The sequence below is a fragment of the Quercus lobata genome, chromosome 5, assembly GCF_001633185.2.
Source record: "Quercus lobata isolate SW786 chromosome 5, ValleyOak3.0 Primary Assembly, whole genome shotgun sequence".
Lineage (NCBI taxonomy): Eukaryota > Viridiplantae > Streptophyta > Magnoliopsida > Fagales > Fagaceae > Quercus > Quercus lobata.
Genome location: NC_044908.1, coordinates 1,598,068 through 1,616,724, shown reverse-complemented (window position 1 = coordinate 1,616,724; position 18,657 = coordinate 1,598,068). Strand labels below are relative to the sequence as shown.

The 18,657-nt window shown below is 32.0% G+C and overlaps 1 protein-coding gene, 1 long non-coding RNA gene and 1 pseudogene across 2 annotated transcripts; 1 reads left to right on the top strand and 2 right to left on the bottom strand.

Annotated features, from left to right (window-relative positions):
- Nucleotides 1–5,799: 5,799 nt before the first annotated feature.
- On the bottom strand, nucleotides 5,800–7,723 carry LOC115992573 (GDSL esterase/lipase 1-like). The gene is made up of 5 exons (XM_031116792.1): nucleotides 7,436–7,723; nucleotides 7,220–7,341; nucleotides 6,552–6,782; nucleotides 6,168–6,423; nucleotides 5,800–6,060 (listed from the first exon to the last, which is right to left on the bottom strand). Exons 1-5 carry the CDS (start codon nucleotides 7,695–7,697, stop codon nucleotides 5,822–5,824), a joined length of 1,110 nt encoding a protein of 369 aa, XP_030972652.1. The 5' UTR covers nucleotides 7,698–7,723; the 3' UTR covers nucleotides 5,800–5,821.
- A 2,570-nt stretch (nucleotides 7,724–10,293) lies between these two features.
- LOC115988910 lies at nucleotides 10,294–11,794 on the top strand. The gene is made up of 3 exons (XR_004091704.1): nucleotides 10,294–10,401; nucleotides 10,885–10,965; nucleotides 11,776–11,794. It is a non-coding gene; the product is annotated as an uncharacterized LOC115988910 (long non-coding RNA).
- A 3,170-nt stretch (nucleotides 11,795–14,964) lies between these two features.
- On the bottom strand, nucleotides 14,965–17,847 carry LOC115992827 (annotated as a pseudogene).
- Between the last annotated feature and the right edge of the window lie 810 nt (nucleotides 17,848–18,657).

Here is an 18,657-nt window from a genome sequence, read left to right as displayed (position 1 = left end):
TGGGCTGCGGCTTGGTCCAATTGCTTTCCTTTGACAATTTCACTGAGAGAAAATATAAGTTTTTTCTTCTTTTTGTTATTTGTGAAAGAGAGCAGTTTTGGGTGTATTTTACTTTCGATTTGTTTTGTTAGTGAAATTTCTTTCTTGAAGTACTTAGCCTATATGAACGTAGGCCTAAAGTTGAATTACATAAATATATACTTGATTTTTTCTTATTCTTTTTCTTTTTTCTTTTTGGGGTGTGGTTAATTGGTTGTAACTCTTTTTTTTTTTTTTTTTTTTTTTTTTTTTTAATTTTTTTTCTTCGTTCCTTCTATTTGCATGTGTGGGAGTGTATCTAGAGGCTCTTTTGATTGCAAATAATCTCCTAATATTTAGAATATCTCCAATATTTAGGATAACAAAAGTCTCGGGTACGTCTTGCATGTCCCTAAAGATGATGAAGTCCTTAGATAATTGAATTATGTTAAAGTTATCAAGCCCAATAATTATCAAAGCCCAAGCCCAATCCTTAATGTGCAAGCCAAAAATAATATATGTACTACAAGTTGTTAATCATGGTTTTTTTGTATTGTTAATTTAGGGTTTAGGGTTTAACTTCTTATAAATATCCCATATTTGGTTCATTGTAAAATTTTTTTTTTTTTTAAAAAAAATTGAGATTATAGTGAAGATGTAACCATCAAAAACTTCCTTAGTAGACGCAGGCTGTTAAGACAAATCAAGTAGCATTGCGTTCTCTCTCTTCTCTCTATACTCTCTCAATTTATATTTTCATAAATATAACATGGTATCAAAGCCACATTGATCTTCTATTGTTTCAGTGCAACAACAATGCATGTTATGCGTGAACTTTTTTTTTTCTTTTCATTCTGTTACCAGCAAGAATCTAGTTGGATGATCAAATATATATATATATATATATATAATCTAATCTATATCTATATATTACTAAAAGCAGAAGCTTTTAACCAGGTGTTGACACGTTAGCAAAAATGCCCCCTTCAAAAACTGACACGTATAGGGTAATTCTTTTAAAAAATTGTACGGTGCGTCTGAAAGACTCTTTTTCAGACGCCAACCCGCTCACCCAAAAATAAAAAAACAAAACGCAGACCCTTATAAAAAAGACCAAGCCGCTTATCCACAAAAAAAAAAAAAAACAGAAAAAAAAGAAAGACAAACCCTAAAACCCAAACCGTATTTCCCAATCAAGATTCATACTCACTCTAATTTGCGATTCTTCGCTGCAACTCCATATACACACAAATCAGACTAGCGTGTTCCAACCCATCAAACAGACGAACAAAAAAAAGCCTCTGCAATAGTGAAGTCTAAAAATCTTCGTTCGTCCTCTGCAACAACAGACGATTTAGAATCTATCCCGTCTCTGCTCTTCAACAACAGATAATTCAGAAGGTAGGCATTTTTCCCACTTTTTTGGTTTTCTATTCAATTACCGTTTCTAGGGTTTTGAAATTTACTAATGATTTCTCTCAAACTGAAATCGATTTGATGCTGAAGAACATAGATTTATGTGTTGCCAAAAAAATAAAGTTCCTTCATTTCATTTTTGCTGTTTTGAATTTTTTGTTGAAATATTTTTCCATTTTTATATTTTCGTTACCCACGTCTCTTCTCTACCATTGTTTTAAAGGTTTTTGCAGTATATATTTAAAGTTTTTCGTTTGTAGCTGCTCTGATTTTAAAAAATGGAACCCTGGAACATAGGGAATAATAAGGTATTGAACATTAAAATGCCTTTCTGTCTCCACTGATGCCAATCTGCTACTTTTTCCTTAATTTCCCTTCTTCTTTTTTTTCTTTTTTTTTTTTTTTTTTTTTTTTTTTTTTTTTTTTTTTTTTACAATTTCTTGAGTTCTGTTTGTTCGATTGTTGTATTGATTAAATTTTGTTTTTGTTCAACTCAACATTATCGCTTTTGTTATTATTATGTTCCATTTTTTGTTTTAAGCCCTTTTGATGTCGTTTTTCCTTTGATGAATGTGTTGTTCATTCTGTTATGCATGTTCAATTTTTTGTTTTTTTTTTGGTAGGTTCTGTTATGTTTTCAGATTAAAAAGACTTTGGTTCTATGCCCTCTGGTTTGCAAATGTTGGGTTCTATTGCATATGACTAATTGCAGTAGCTAACAACATTCTTGATGCTTGAGTTTAAATTGGTGAATGGTCATTGCTTAATACTGCCAAGTTAAACAAATTTTGCACTTAAGTTTTTTCGTTATGGTCATCTTTTTCCTATATCCCACAAATGGCATATTTTCCTTTGAATTGATTGGCATTGTTAAAACAACGGCCTTGATAAAAGAAAATTAGTTTTGTACATCATGCTGTGACTCACATATTATCAGCATCTTTTACAACTTTAGGAAAATTGGGAACATGTTAGAAAATTTCCCTGCCTATTTCAGTTCTGCATTTTCATACTTTAACATTTACACTCATTTTTAGGTTTTGTATTTTTTAATCTTCACTTGATTAAGAGTGTACTGTTCAATCAAAATGAAGAATTTAAGTTTTGGGGCCATCAAAGCTGGTGGTCAACATTCCGTACTTATGGGTATATTTATGGAATTTATTAATTTGGATATAACAGCAAATGTTCTTTTGGTGTTACATTATATATATTCAATGAAATTCCCTTAAAATTTTCTATGTAATCTTCTCATTAGATTTTTTTCCCTCATCATGATAAAAAACTGAGCAGTTATACTATGGCTGTTTAAAATATAATTTTAATGGAGATGAATAATTTGGTTATAAATATGAAGATTAACCCGAAAACTGAACAGAAAACTAATTTTGATCAGAATATAATTTTGTTTAGGGTTGTTTGTTTTGGTAGTAGAGATTGAAACAGTGTCACTTCGCAATAAACTCCTCATCTTCTCCTACACAATAACTGGTTCTTTACATATACAATTTCTTTGTTATAGTCAACTAAAATATTTGAATTGTTGAATTTGTTATATTAAGTTGCTAGAGTTAGTGCATCAAATTAAATATATATTGTAATTTCTTAGTAAAATAATTTGTAAATGGCTGGCGTAGCAATTTAAAATGTGAATACTTGATGTGAGATTCTATTATGTGCGTTTTATTTTTGGCCTTTTGGTTATGTAAAGGACTCGGTGTTGAGATTTGCCTTTCATATTGTCCGCTCTTTTATGGTCTTTTGTTTTCATTTTTTTATTAGAAAGAGAATTGATACAAAATTTACTGCAAAATCAATATCGTGAATGATTTGCAGGAAGCGAATAAAACTGAGGGTTCCATTTACATTTATTTTCTTCAACTTTCTATTCCAAAATTCCATAATCAATTTTTTTTTTTATCCTCTTCTGAGTCTAAATGGCCTTCTGTACTAAAAAAAAAAAAAGCAGCTTCCAGTGTTTTTTTGCTTTTTGAATCTATAATTTTTTTATCTCTGTTTCTCCATTACTTTCTTTGGGGCTTGATTTAATTTTTATAGTAGAATTACTTCATGCTTCCTGAATCTTTTATGAAGAAATTTATTGACTAATTGATGTTACTTGAAATTGATTTACTTATGTTAGATTTCTTCCTTTTAAATTTGTATGGTTTTTATTTAAGACTTACTTGAATTAGTGTAGGATATTTGTGGCTATCAACACATTAGGTGAGATTAGCCAAATAGGCAGTTTGCTTGGCTACAGGTTATTTTATTAGTATGTATGGGCGTTTCTTGGTTCAGGTCTGCTTGGGCATTGGTTGTATTGTTTGGTACGCGTTTGGAATATTACTATAAAACTGGTAGAAACATATGGTAGATTAGTGTTATGCGTTATTTCAGTATTTCTTTTTTACATTTTTTCTCATAAACTACTCTTTAAAATAGCATTTAGAGGAAAGAAAAACAGATTTTTTCTTCCATTAGAGACCGAGAGGGAAATTGAAGAAGTTTGATATTTTTAATTTGATTATGATTGTCAATTTGTCACTGCTACAATTATTGTTTCTTTATGTCTTATTGTTATTACCTTTTGTATATGTTTTGATCCCATATTCGGTTAAAATTATAGGAAAAAATAATTGTGTTATCTATGTTCTTAACATTTTTCTATTGTATTTTATCTCTCTCAAAGTGAAAGGCTCACACAATTGTTTGAAAGAATTTATTCTTCCTCAAAACATACTGCCAATAATGATGCAGAAAGAGACAATAGAGAATAAAGGATAAAAAAGGGTAAATATTTGGCAATAGTATTACTACTCAAACTGATGAACATGGACATCTTTCCAGTGTTTTTTGCTTTTTGAATCTATATTTTTTTTATCTCTATTTCTCCATTACTTTCTTTGGGGCTTGATTTAATTTGGAAACCACTGTGATTTGGAGCTCAGATCAAGCACAAAATTCTTTCTTCAATATCTGTGCCTAATTTTGGTAGAATCTTACTTTAGCCACTTATAGTAAAGAATTAAGAAATCATTTTCGTAACTGAACATGCATTTGAATAGAAACTAAAGTGTTCATATATAATATCTCAGCAAAATCTCAAAATTAGCATTTTCTTTGTCCTTTAACATACAGCTAATAATTTGGTTTATAAACAATAAGTTTTGTGTAGTTTTTTGGTTGGTATGTATGTCATGTGTTAAAAAAATGCATATATGTTTAGACTTCAATAGGATTTTTCTTTTTTCTTTTTTAGTTAGTATGGTTTATTAGGAGTTGTGAAATTGAATTAACCATCTATTAAATGGATAGTGTATAGAGAATATGTGTCTTAAATTAATGAGGTTGAGAAAATTTGTGTTCTAAGGTAGCTTAAACAAAACATAGTTTCTTATCAAACTTTGTGGTCTATATGCATTTATGATTTTTTTTTTTTTTTTAGTTTCTTATCAAGGTTCTAAAATACATTTACTTTGTGTAGTATATAAATGTTGGGGTTGAACGAAATCTACAAAGGTCTATATTCATTCCTCATGAATGGGACATGATAGGCAAAAAATAAGAAGGGGAAAAAATTTTGGCCGATTGGAAGGTAGCAGGAACAAATCTCACATCATTCAACTTCTTCATTTCTCTGTCTCTCACTTTGTCTCAAAAGGAGGATATTTATTCATCTACCTTAGCTGATGTTGAATCAACATCTTCAAGTGGACTTGGTCGGATTGTTTTAGATTTAGTTATTTGAATTAGATTTGGTTTTAATTATGGTATTGGGTTTAAAATAAATTATGTATTGGGTATTTGTATTAGATTTGGTTTTCTTTTAAATAATTTGGTTAAATTAGTTTTTGGTATCTGCCTACGGTGTTTGTAATTAGATTTGTAAATGAAAATATGTGTTGGGTGTTTAGTATGTGGTGAAAGTGTATTTACATATTATTAAAAAAAAAAAAAATTATTTCTAACAAATGTAAATAAAAAGGTTCCCGCACAGAGTGCGGGTTAAAAGCTAGTATATATAATTGTTAGGTTTTTAGACCCAAGTTTTAGAATTACAAGTGTATTAATAAAGTTGATTAATTAGGCCAATATTTAATTCAAGTGCAAATAATTAAAGCTTATATGACATGCATGTAGAATAATGTGTTACCAATTGCACAAGATCAATTACAATGGAAACGGCGATATAGTGACAAAGATACATGCTTAATTACTTTTTATTATTTAAATTTTAATAATAACATTTATGACGAAAATCCATGCTTAATGACTTTTTTTATATATATTTAAATTCTAATAATAACTCGATTTTCAAAAAAAATCAAAAAAAAAAATTCAATAATAACATTTATGAGTCACTCAATGCTTATGAAATCTACATTCATTTGTGTTCAAACAATGCTTTGAGATTATAAGGTCCTGTAACATTGGGAGTTCCACTCCACATTAGCTCTGCGAATTGCTGGTTTGCTTTTTCTGAGGGATGAACAGTGTCAAAGAACACATATTCACTAGCATTCTCACATAATTCGTACTCTTTAACTGATCTCTTTCCTCCACAACTATTAATTCCTTTGTACGGTCCAATTCCACAACATGCAATATACCCTTCCTTAAAACCTTCATCACAACATATTTACAACCAAAATGTTGGTATCAGTTTATGATAGAAATAACAATAATTAAGTAAATTCTACACTATGAAAATGATCATGACATTGACATACCATATTTCAAAGGATTATTTATTCTTTCACTCAGAATAGTGTAGGTATCGGCTATTGAATATCTAAATCCATTGAGCTCGTTCTCTAGATTGTGGAGAACTTCGGTAAGTGCTTTATTATGCAGTTTTGCTAGGGCTGTCAGTTCGTGCTTGCATTCATTTGTCTTTCCTGAATTTAGTGCTCTTCCCAATGGAAGACAACCCAATGGCGCCAAGTTTAGAAACCCAAATTTTCTTCCTCCTTCCTTATATATTTCCTAGCAAATCAATATGTAGTTACGGGTATAAGCAACAGTCCGAAAAAGAAGGTAAGGAGATCGAGGGGGGAATATACAGTAAGTATGTAGAATGAATTTGTGATGAATACATTGTTAATTTTTATTACCTTGATCACAAATGTCAAATTGCCGATCACCATGTCTACATATTCTTTTTGAGAATAGGATTGAAAGATGCTGGAATTCCTCGTGAAAGGGACTACATAATCATTAGTTCCAATGTTAATTAAGTATACAGCTCTGGACAATAATGTCTTAGCTTCTGCATCATCAAGTTTTTCGCTCAACAGCCTCTCGAAGTTCTTGAAATAACTTAATTGAGTTTTTAGGTCGATCACCTATAAATAAAGAAAAATGCATTAAAATATTTGCTTCATGGAAGCACACATATGCAATAAATACACTATCTTTTTAAGGAAAAGGTATACCCAATTATGGGTATATGTATCTTCTCATGACTCACAACAGATAAGTCTCATTCATCAGATCAACCCTTTTGTTTTGAGAGAGAAGATATATATACATACCTGAAAACAATATATATTTTTCCCTGTTTAAGACAATAAAAAATGCTAAAAATATTACAAATTTTACTAAATAATTATTTATAATTTGATGTGAATAAGTATGATTAGTGCATTTCTACTAGATAATATCATGATTGCAATCCTATAACTGTGTGTGAAGTTTATATTACCTTAACATATATATATATATATATAAATATATATATATATATATATATAACGCCTACTTAATATTAAAGATTACATACCATTCCTTGGCGAGTTTCAGCAAGAGCACCGGCTCCAGCGGATGCGAAGTTTGCCCCATCAGTATATTGATGGTAACCAGGATGTAGATATGGTGTAATGAATGACAACTTTGCAAACTCAGCTGAAATAAAACAAACAATTAATACATATAATAAAAAAATAAAAAACTGAGATTTTATAGAAAACAAGACGGTACATATGTAGCAATATATTACCAATAAAATCTGGAATTATACGGCCATCGGAATATCTCCCAGAAGAGTACTTGAAAAAGTTCTCCCCATATGGCTCATAATTTGCTTGGTAATCAGTAGTGGTGTTGATATAATTATTATTTCCAGCATCAAATAATGAATCTCCAAAGATGAATAAGGCAACATGTTCTTCTGGCAGGCAAAGGTGACCAAGGCCGTGGGTTGAGATGAAAAGGGTTGTAAACAAAACCAAGAAACACAAGTAGAACCTTAAGCCCATCATGTTCAATCTTTACAACTTTTTTTTTTAATTCTATTTATTAGTTGCAATTTTCTTTTATAGGCTGCTTGATTTGTGCTTTACAAGAGGAAAAAGGAAGTTTTGCTTCAGTTGATCTTTCATGGAAGGTTGATTGGTTCATTGTCTTCATATTGACTACGTTCATGATTTGTGTACTCTGACCTTGTGCAGTTACCTTGGACTTTTTATATGCGACAAAGAGTATTCTTTGAAAAATCTAAGTTCAAAGTCATAATGCTCTAGTTTCAAATGATATAACTCAACCATCTTTTTCTCTCAATTTCAGATTGCGTTAACAAAGATTAACCCGTACTCCGGTCCATTGATCATTATCAAGAGTTTTGTTACACACACCCAACTACTAAGAAAATTCAAAGATATTTATGTTGTGGGTCCGGCCCACTTTAGCGGCAAGAGAGCCCCGTGATGAACAAGTCCTTTTAGAAAAAGGGGAACACAGGAACCATCTCATTCCACCAACAAGTCTCCATAGTTGGTTACCCACATCTATTGGACTCTCAATTATGCTTAATTTTTTTTTTTTTTTTTTTTTACCTCTTTTAATATAATCAGCCATTACGTTCCCCTCCTTGTAAAACAAAAAACAAATTCTAAGTCAAAGCCACCACTACCACAATAACAAAACCTTAGTCTCAAAATTATAAGGTCAACTATAGATCCTCAACATATTAATCAGGGCCGGCTACAACAAATAACCATAAAAGCTCAATATATATATAGGAATTGCTCGATATTATTTCACAACCTATGGAAAAAAATCCAATATATTTGAAGAAAAGGAAAAAATGATGTGGACCAAAACTATGTAAAACAACAAGAAACCAAAATAACAACAACAACAACAATAATAATACAGAGAAGTAAAACCTCTAACATATCCCTCAGTTCCTTCTATGAGTGGACAACAGCTTTGGGAAAAATTCTTACACTTTGAGAACCTTCTCAAGAGGGGTATTTTATTTTGAGTTGTTACTGTATGTGCCGAAATAGTGGGGACACAATTAAAGAGTAAAAAAATTAAAAACCTCAACTTACAAGGCACAATTCTAAGATGTAATATATATGCAAGAAACAATCAGCAATCAACACAATATTTCCCATCAAAAGTAGAAAGAAAAGTGATATACACTGGTAATAAAGGTGAAAATCAAAGAAACATCTGTACCACCTATATATATATATATATATATATATATATACAAGAAAAAATTGCATCAACATAAAAGACTTTTCTCCTTAGGACCCCTCAAATTGATCAGTTTCAACCTTTGCCATACTGTTTTCCACAACCTTATCAAATATGAGTTTATTAAGACAATCATCATTGACGTTTCAATGAGATATTGGGTAAAGTACCATCACACATTCAATGCCAGACATGAGACTGCTGATATGAACTGTTGGGGTACAAAATACCATGTAAATAAAATATTAACGTTTGACATATAACGACATTTTAAAAACACCGTTATAGACCTCTTCTTTTTCTTTTTTTTTTCTTTTTTTTTTTTTTTTTGATGGACCGTTATAGACTTTTTAGTATAAAAAAAAAACAAAATTTAGTTACAAAATTTGTTGTAACCTAAAGTTATAACCTTACTCAATATATTTTCATTAGAAGTGAATTTTGACAGATCCACGATCGGATTACATCTTTTCACTACAAAAAACGCGCTTTGGAGCTGCGTTTTTTAAAAACGCAGCTCAAATCGGATTACATCTTTTCACTACAAAAAACGCGCTTTGGAGCTGCGTTTTTTAAAAACGCAGCTTTAGGATACTGTTTGAGCTACGTTTTACAAAAACGCAGCTCCACCACTGAACGTATAACTGCATTTACTAAAACTGAAAACACTGAAAACTGAAAACTGAAAACACTGTAGCAAAATAATTTTTAAATGTGTGAATAGTGTCGTGAGACCCATGAATAGTATGTGAACAGTACATAAACAGTGCGTGAATAGTATTTTTTGTCCCCTGCACAGTACTTTTACTGTTTACATGCAGAGAAAAAAAAAAAAAGGCAGGAAAACGTAGAGCTGAAACGCAACCCAAACGGGCACATAGAGTTGCGTTTGATTAAACGCAACTCCAGATATGTTTAAGCTGCGTTTAATCAAACGCAGCCCTAGGATTGCTATAAAATTTAAAAAAAAAAAAAAAAAACCTAAATCGGTAATCTGACCCGAAACCTTTGAAAAATCACTCTCAGCTCTCTCAACCTAGCTCCCCGATCCCTAATTTGGCCGCCGTGCCCGCACCACCTCTCGCCGCCGTGCTCTCAACAAACCCACAAACCTCACGCCTTTTAGCCTCCCTCATCAATCGGTAAGCTCTCTCTCTCTCTCTTTCTCTCTCATAGATCCTCTCTCTCAATACCCATGTTTCTATTTCTCTGTTTTCATTGACACCCTTCAGAAAAAATTTGATCTTTTTGTGCTGCATATTTGTTTTCTCCGATGGGATTTAGATCTGTGTGATTTAAAGGTATTTTTTTGATTTGCTAAATTGTGTAGTATGGTTTAATGGGTACTAATTTATGTTGGGTTTATTATTGTTTCTCGTTTTTGGATTGGTATAGGTGAGGATTCAATTGGGTCAGGGATCAGCAGGCTCGGTAGCGAGGAACATGCTTAAGGAGGAGGGCTTTGGTGCCTTTTACAAGGTTTGGTTCTACAAAATAATAAAAAGTTTGGATTTTTATACAATATGATCTGTTTATCTCAGCTATAAAGACATGTATGTGTTTTCAAGTATCGAACTTGGTTTTTGTTATTCAAGATCTGTATTAAAAAAATGGATCTTTACAATGATTTAGTTGAGGATTTAAATTTATCATATAGTGTGTACATTAGGGTGATATCCTCATTATTTTCAGATGAGCTATATGGTTTGGATTGTGTTAAGTATTTGCCCGTTGTTTAGTTTGGTGTATGAATTTATGTAGAGGGTGCTTGTTTAAAGGGTAATGAAGGGTCACATGCTTAATGGTGTAATTTAATTTGGCTGTAATTATTGTGATTTGTTTGATTCAAATTGTACCTATGTGTTGTGTCTTGATATTTGGTCCCTCCCTCCCCCGTCTGGCAACACACACATTGCACACACAAAAGCACATTAGTTGGTCTAATTGCATTATTTTGAGCAGGGGCTATCTGCTGGACTACTCAGACAAGCAACATATACCACAGCACGACTTGGATCATGCAAACTGGATATTTTATAATGGGTCAGTGTTGTGGTTAGGCTTTTTTTTTTTGGCTCCGGCGGCTACCTATTTTGCTATTTTGCAATAATGGTCTATGACTGTGACTTTCAGCTTCTGTTTTTTCTGTGCTGAGTGTGCACCTTTTTTGTCTCTCTGTTTTTTATTTTTAGATTCCTAATCTGCCTCTATTTCTGATCATTTTTTTTTTTTTCCTGATAATCCTTATCTTTAGAAATTTACTCAAAATATAACTTCGCTGATTAACACTTCATTCCCAACTATGAAATTAAAAAATTTTAAATATATTGTTATGTATTAATCTGAAGTGTTATAAATTGGGTAATGACACTTTGTACTTTATAGTTAATTTTTTTTTTTTTTTAAATTCTCATCTAAAGTATCAAATTGTTTACGTAATATGCTTTAGATTTTATATAATTTCGTTGATTTTAATTTATGGTTTTTGTGTGATAAGAAACAAATAGGATTGGATTTTGATGGAATGACAAGTACTTTTTATCCAAATGATGATTTTTATTGTTCAAAGTTTGGAGTTAGATAACATCATAACACTATTTGCTTACCAATTTTTTCAAACCTCACACAAGTAGAGCCCTATCTATTGTCAAACTATTGTTGTTTTGCTCTCGCTGCATATGTTCTTAGGTCCACTCTACCATCTTTTTCTTAAGTGTATGATGAATGGCTTTCATTTGTACTAATAAGAGAAGTATGATAACCAAGTTTTATATGTATTATTTTAGGTGCATCATCAATTCCTTATTAGAGTGTCTCAAATTCTTTTTTCGATATCGTGTTTGTGTGTTACAGCATGGTCTATATGTACTACTGTTGGAGATATGGCTCACAAACCTGCATACTTTGTGCCTGGTAAGCTCTAATTTTTATGTCAACTTGGGGTGAGAATCATATGCTCAGTATAGTAAAAAAAAAACTGAATAAAGGTGGATAGCAGCCTTATCCAAAAGTTAATTGACTCAACTAAGCCTCAATTTTTATTTTATTTTTTGGGGGTGGGGAACCCTTTAGCATTGGCTAGAACTTGTACTCAACAGCCAAGGATTGCACACCCTCTAATGAAAGCATCTTAAAAATCAACCAAATAGTTGCTACATCACTTGAATTTCCATTCTTTTACATTTTGCATGAATTGTCTGATTTGTTGATCAAACTTTTGACTGTCCTGTTCCATGGGTCAAAATTTTGCATTAATATTATGTTTAGTTGACAGTTGTGTGACTCTTCATTTCAATTAGTTTAATTCAGTTATTAGTATTTATTGGTGTGCACCACAATTTTAACAGACTATCAACATTATTTTGATGTTTGTGTGTGTGTGTCTAAGCTATAAAGTTTCAGTGTATTATATCATATTTATTGGTTTTGCAGATTCGATGTTAGTCTGGAATCTTCTTAGAGAGTTCCAAATCAGGAAATTTCACATGGTTGTTGTCCTTAATGAATATGGTCCGAAGCCTATAGCCGCGTTAATAACCGCAGCTCAAAGCTGTCCTGGAGCCGCGTTTATTAGGTTGGGGTCTACTGCTGCGTTTCCAAAAACGCAGCTATAGGGCCGAATCCTATAGCCGCGGTTAGAAAACGCGGCTATAGGTCTGGTTTTAGCCGGAGTTTCAAAAATGCGGCTATAGGCTTTGAGTTGCGCGCTTTAGGCCGCGTTTATAAGGAAACGCGCCTCAAAGCCTATAGCCGCGTTTTTGGGGTACACAGCTTTAGACCGGTTTTTTTGTAGCGTTTTCTTATATCTTCCATACTTACGAAATTTCTAAAAAATTAAAGATCAATAGCTATGTCATTAATAAATTGTTTAAATTACAAGTTTTTGTAATTTAAAATTATGCATAAAATATAAGCTTATAAATCATATAGTAAATAATATCTGATTGACGCAAAATTTTACATATGTATTAAGAGTATACAGAACATGCTATTCAACTATTAGATTTTCAAATTATGTAGTAATATTTATTTTATTGAGTAAGGTTGTGGCCTAATAGTACAAACAATTTTGTAATTAAATTTTGTCCCAAAAAAAAAAAAAAAAACACTTTCGCACAACAACAAAAATAACCAAGCCAAAATTTAAGAGTAACAACAGCAAAACCCAATCCAAAATCCAAACTTTAAGCATAACCACAGCAAAATAACACATTAGCTTTATTTAAAAAAAATATATATGAAATTGAAACTATAAAACATAAAAAAATAAATAAATAAACTTAGCTAGTGAAAGGGAGAAATACCTTGAAGTGAGGCAACGGATGGAGGATGGGCTTCATCGACGGCGACACGTTGAAGAGGATTGGCAATGCCACAATGAGGAGGATTGGCTAGTGAGAGAGAGAGAGAGAGTGAGAGAAGAACTTATCGAGGCTACAGAACATTGAGGCGGCTGGAGGCCGGTTAGCTCAACGGCGGCACATTAAGATGGTAGGGGGCAACATGTTGAAGATGGAGAGAGAGAAAGAGAGAGAGAGAGAGAGAGAGAGAGAGAGAGAGAGATGGGTTAGAGAGAGTGATATGATCAAACGACTTAGAGAGAGATCTGATTTGGGTTTAAAATTTTAACCCTAATTTTTTTTTTTTTTTTTAATTTAAGGGCCCTATTGCGGCTCTTTCAAGCACCGTAATAGGTAGTGTAACTTTTTATTTATTTATTCAGGAATGACCTATTGCGGCACTTTCTAAGTGCCATAATAGGTGAGGTCTATAATCGCATTTGTTAAAAAAACAACTTTAGGTTGGCTATGGCCAGGTTTTTTAAATGTGGGTATAGGTCTTATTTTTTTAAAAATAAAAAATTATTCAGTTGGACCTCTAACTACGCTTTTTGAACGCAACAGTTGACCCTATCCAAAAAAATGTGGCTAAAAATACATAGAAATGCAGTTATAGACTTAACCTATAACTGCGTTTTAAAAAACGCAACTATAGGTTGGTAGTTTAAGCTTCGTTTTTTTAAAACGCAGCTAAAAAATGTGGCTATAGCTCGCGTATTTAGTAGTGTATGTTGTTTTGGTCATGAGCCCGAAAAAGAAGACAAGAGAGAGAGAGAGAGAGAAGACAAAAAAAATTGTTGCCACCTTCGAAATAAATAATTAGTGTATGTGAGAGTAAAAAAAATAAGAAGATATTTTATAACTGTGAGACATACACAAGAGGACTTATTATTGTATTTGGTGAATCTCAAGTTAGGCATAAACTTGAGAATTATTGTAATTAATTTAATAATAGTGAATTTATTCAAAGTTTGTCCTGTGGTTTTTCTCTTCAATGAGAAATGGTTTTTTCAACTAAATATTTGTGTTATTTTGTGTGATTACTATTTTGAATTGATAATATTGGTAATAATATTATTTAGGACCCAACAGTTTACCATTGGACCTTTACATTTCACAATGATATTCTTTGAAAAGTCCAACTCCATTGCCTTTAGTTTTGAACACATGCTAATAATATGCCTCTTTTTGTGGTCATGATACTCTGGTATCTAATGAGAAAATTAAGGGTAAAATATTATTTTAATCCCTAAACTTTTATCAAAGTTCGTTTTTCGTCCCCAAACATTCAAATGTTTGATTTTAGTCCCTAAACTTTCTAAAATGTTATATTGTTCATCCTTTTGTTTAAATCTTTTAGTTTTTGTCCTATATGGCCTAATGAAGTGCTGATATGGTATCTAACTTGGATTGAATCATTTTACTTCCTAAAAGAAAAATAGATATATGACTCACAATGATTTGTGCACATGAAAATTATTTTTCAAATAGACAAAATTACCCCTCACTCCCTCTGTTGACGCACACTTGATAGAAATTACATAGCTGATTAGTAAAACTCTTGTAAGTATTGAGAATATGATCATACAACTTGAAATATTGAATATATTTATTAATTCGGTATGAAAATACAATTCTTATTTAGATTTTAATTATAACATAACCTATTTCACTTTTTTTTTTTAAAACAAATCTACATTTCTTAGTTTTCAAACAATGCTGCAAGATTGTAAGGTCCAGTGATATTAGGAGTTCCACTCCACATTAGCTCAGCGATTTGTTGGTTGGCCTTTTCGGTGGCATGAATACTGTCAAAGAACACATATTCACTAACATTCTCACATAATTCGTATTCTTTGACAGATCTCTTCCCCCCACAACTAAAAGTTCCTCTATATGGACCAGTTCCACAACATGCAATCTTGCTTTCCTTGAAACCTTCACAATAAAATAAAAACAGAGACACTTTTAGTTTGTGATCGAACTAAAATACATTATGCACTATGAAAATGATTGACATACCATATTTTGAAGGGTTATTTATGGTTTCACTTAGAGAAGTGTATTTATCGGTTATTGAATATTTGAATCCATCGAGTTTATTTTCTAGCTCCTGCAAGGATTTAGAAAGTGCTTCATTGTGCAATTTCGCTAGTGCTGAAAGTCCCTCAATTCATGCACCTGTGTTATTTGTATTTAGTGCTCTTGTAATTGGCGAACAGCCCAACGGTGCCAAGTTTGGCATCGCAACTTTCCTTCCACCTTTCTTATATATTCCCTAGCACATCAAGATATGGCTATTTAGTATTACAAATTTTTGCGAATGTTAAAAAAAAAAAAAAAAAAAAAAAAAAAAAAAAACAACAACAACAACAACAAGAATTAAATAGAATGACAATTTATTTTGAATATTGAATGTTATTACTTTTATCACACTTGTTAAGTTGCCGATCACTATATCTACGTATTCTTCCGGAGAGTAGGTTTGAAGAGCACTGGAATTTGAGGTAAAAAGGGCAAAATAATCATTGCTGCCAATGCTAATTAAGTAAACTGCTCTCGCCAATAATTTCTTGGCTTCTTCATGTCCTAGATTTTTCCTCAACTGATTCGCCAATTTCTCAAAATAATGTAGTTTAGATTTTAGGTCTATCACCTGCCCCAAAAATTAGAGGAAAAGAAGATTAGGAAAATATGGTCTACTCAGGCATTTGAAATTTGGGTAATATATTATTGCAAGCACACTATTTTAAAATGAATTATTGCTAGAGGTGCAGTCTCTATCCAATATACAAGAGCATTGGAAAGGAGCCAACATGTGACAATTTTAAGACACATGTCATGTCCGTGTCATCCAATGTTTTGAACTTTATTTTAGAGAGCGTTCCAAATTTGCTATTGGAATAGAAGATTTCAATTCCTGTATGTATTGGTGTACCATTCCAGAATTACGCACCAAATACATATATTTCATAATAAATATAAATAATACTATAAATAAATAAATTTTATATAGTGTATTTTTAAAAATTCCTAATAAAATGAATCAGATTAGCCACTTCTTATTTAGGCTCTGAACCCACTTCTTCTTCTTCTTCTTGATTTCACTCCGACTCTTTCTTGCTAAATTTTCTTCATCATTTTTTTTTTCACATCCATTTTTCATATGCCAGTCCAGAGATAAGTGGGTAGAACTTAAAGATTTCTAGAAGGAAGCCAAAAACCTCTAGTTCGCTACCATATGATTTGCATATCTCACTGTTACTCAATCAGATAATTTAGTTAAAGCTCTATTGGCAATGCAAATTTCAAGCCTATCTATCATTTATATATTTATTTATTTTATTCAGCATGATATGATCAATTACACTGAAAATTTAATTAAGCTGCCTAATTTCTTCTTAAAAAAAAAAAAAAAATGCTGCCTACTTAATACTATTAGTCATTGAACAAAAGGAGAACTCCTTGTCCTATCAATAAGGATTGGAGAGTGAAATTTCAATGTCAGTATTGTACATGTGTGAATATATATACACACACTTAATGTAAAAGATACATACCAATCCTTTGTTAGTTTCGACAAGAGCCCCAGCTCCGCCAGAAGCAAAGTTTGACCCGTCAGTATATTGATGATAACCGGGATATAGAAGTGGCGTAATGAATGGCAACTTTGCAAACTCAGCTGTAATAAAATTTCAACAATCAATGTACTAACAATTCAAATTCTTAAAAAAAAAAAAATAATAATAATAATAATAATAAAATAAAAAAGAAGAAGAAGAAGAAGAAGAAAGAAAGTAAGATTAATTGCATTTTACCAATAAAATCTGGGATTAGACGTCCGTTAGAAAATCTTCCAGTGGGGTAGTTGAAGAAGGTCTCCCCATATGGTCCATGAAGATGATGAAATATATAATCTGATGGGCCTATCTTAAGGGGCCTGACGGATTGGGACTGTTTGGCCTGTGTGAGGATGGTCCCACGCGCTTTTAAGGCCCATCGCTGACAGACACAGTATGGGCCCATGATCCGAAGTCCGTATCGCCTAGAAAAGCCCTAAGATCCGAAAAGGGGAATCCCGGCCCACCACGCTTTTGGAGAATTTGTATCAGAGTCCCACATTGGAAAGATCTGGAGGTCAAGAAGAAAAGCCACCTCTCCACTGCTATAAAAGGACTAACATTCTCGCAAATCGAGGTATGATTAATTGACCCTACCTAACACTCTAGAGTAAAGAGACAAATTCTGACTTGACCTTCGGAGAGTATTTGGCCGGCCCCACACCGGTGCTCTCTAAAGGTTTTCTTTCGATCGTTTTTTATCGTGCAGGTTCGATTGAGTCGCGAGTACGGTGTGACCCATTGGTGACAATTTTCGACGTCATCAGTCCATAATTTGCTAGGTTATCAGTGGTGGTGTTGATATAGTCATTGTTTCCAGCATCGAATATTGAATCCCCAAAGATGAATAGGGCAACATGTTGTTTTGGCAGGCATATATGGCCATGACTATGGGTTGGGGTAAGAAAGACTACAAACAAAACCAAAAAACAGAAATGGAACCTAAAACTCACCATGTTATAAACCTCGTTCACTTTTTCTGATAACTCATTACTTAGTTGCACTTGTCATTTATAGAGAACTTTGCATTATTACAATATTACTTGGTTAAAAAGAAAAAAAAAAAGCAGAATGCTTTGTTTATCATAAGGAAGAGATGACGCTTCCTTATTTCATGGTAGTTGTCGGTGAAATTTTTTTTTTTATATGCTAGAATAGATGTGAGACAATTATTAGTAGTAGACTAGTAGTAGTCGTCTTTATCATATACATTAAACATTCAACAACTTTTAAAATTTTATTTTGTGAAGGTTTCTTTCATACTATTCTTTAGCGTTTACTTTGAGGTGCTCACATTTGCAATTTCCACTTTTAATATAACTAGTGAAAGTCTTCTGCGATGCACAGATTTAGTCGTGAATTATATAAATATATATATATATATATATGTGTGTGTGTATATGGGTTTCAGGTTATATCTGGTGTAACTCTAAAGAGTTGCATATTTTTTAAATAATTGGATTTAAGTAGATCTAATGATAAAAACAAAACCCTCATTAATGCTAATATTCTAATTGATTTTATTTATTATCCCTTATTTAATACATTCCATACTTGTCTCTAAACCCAAAAAAAACTATATGTTCTCTCTCTCTCTTGATTTGCACGGCTCTTGGTTCAGGGTATGAATAATTTTTTATTTTTTATTTTTGAGTTGATGAACTATTTTATTCTATTGCATGTGATTGCAATGGTTTCTAGACTATTTTGTTCTCTATCTCCACATCTCTATCTCCAGTTTCTATACTATTGATAAAACTACAATCTATTGACTT

Excerpts from the sequence above, each read along its gene's own strand:
- LOC115992573 (XM_031116792.1), bottom strand. The coding sequence starts at position 7,697 with ATGATGGGCTTAAGGTTCTACTTGTGTTTCTTGGTTTTGTTTACAACC. Across the intron at positions 7,342-7,435 it reads TATAATTCCAGATTTTATTG|CTGAGTTTGCAAAGTTGTCA; the intron begins GTAATATATTGC and ends GTTTTATTTCAG. Across the intron at positions 6,424-6,551 it reads ATTTGACATTTGTGATCAAG|GAAATATATAAGGAAGGAGG; the intron begins GTAATAAAAATT and ends TTGATTTGCTAG.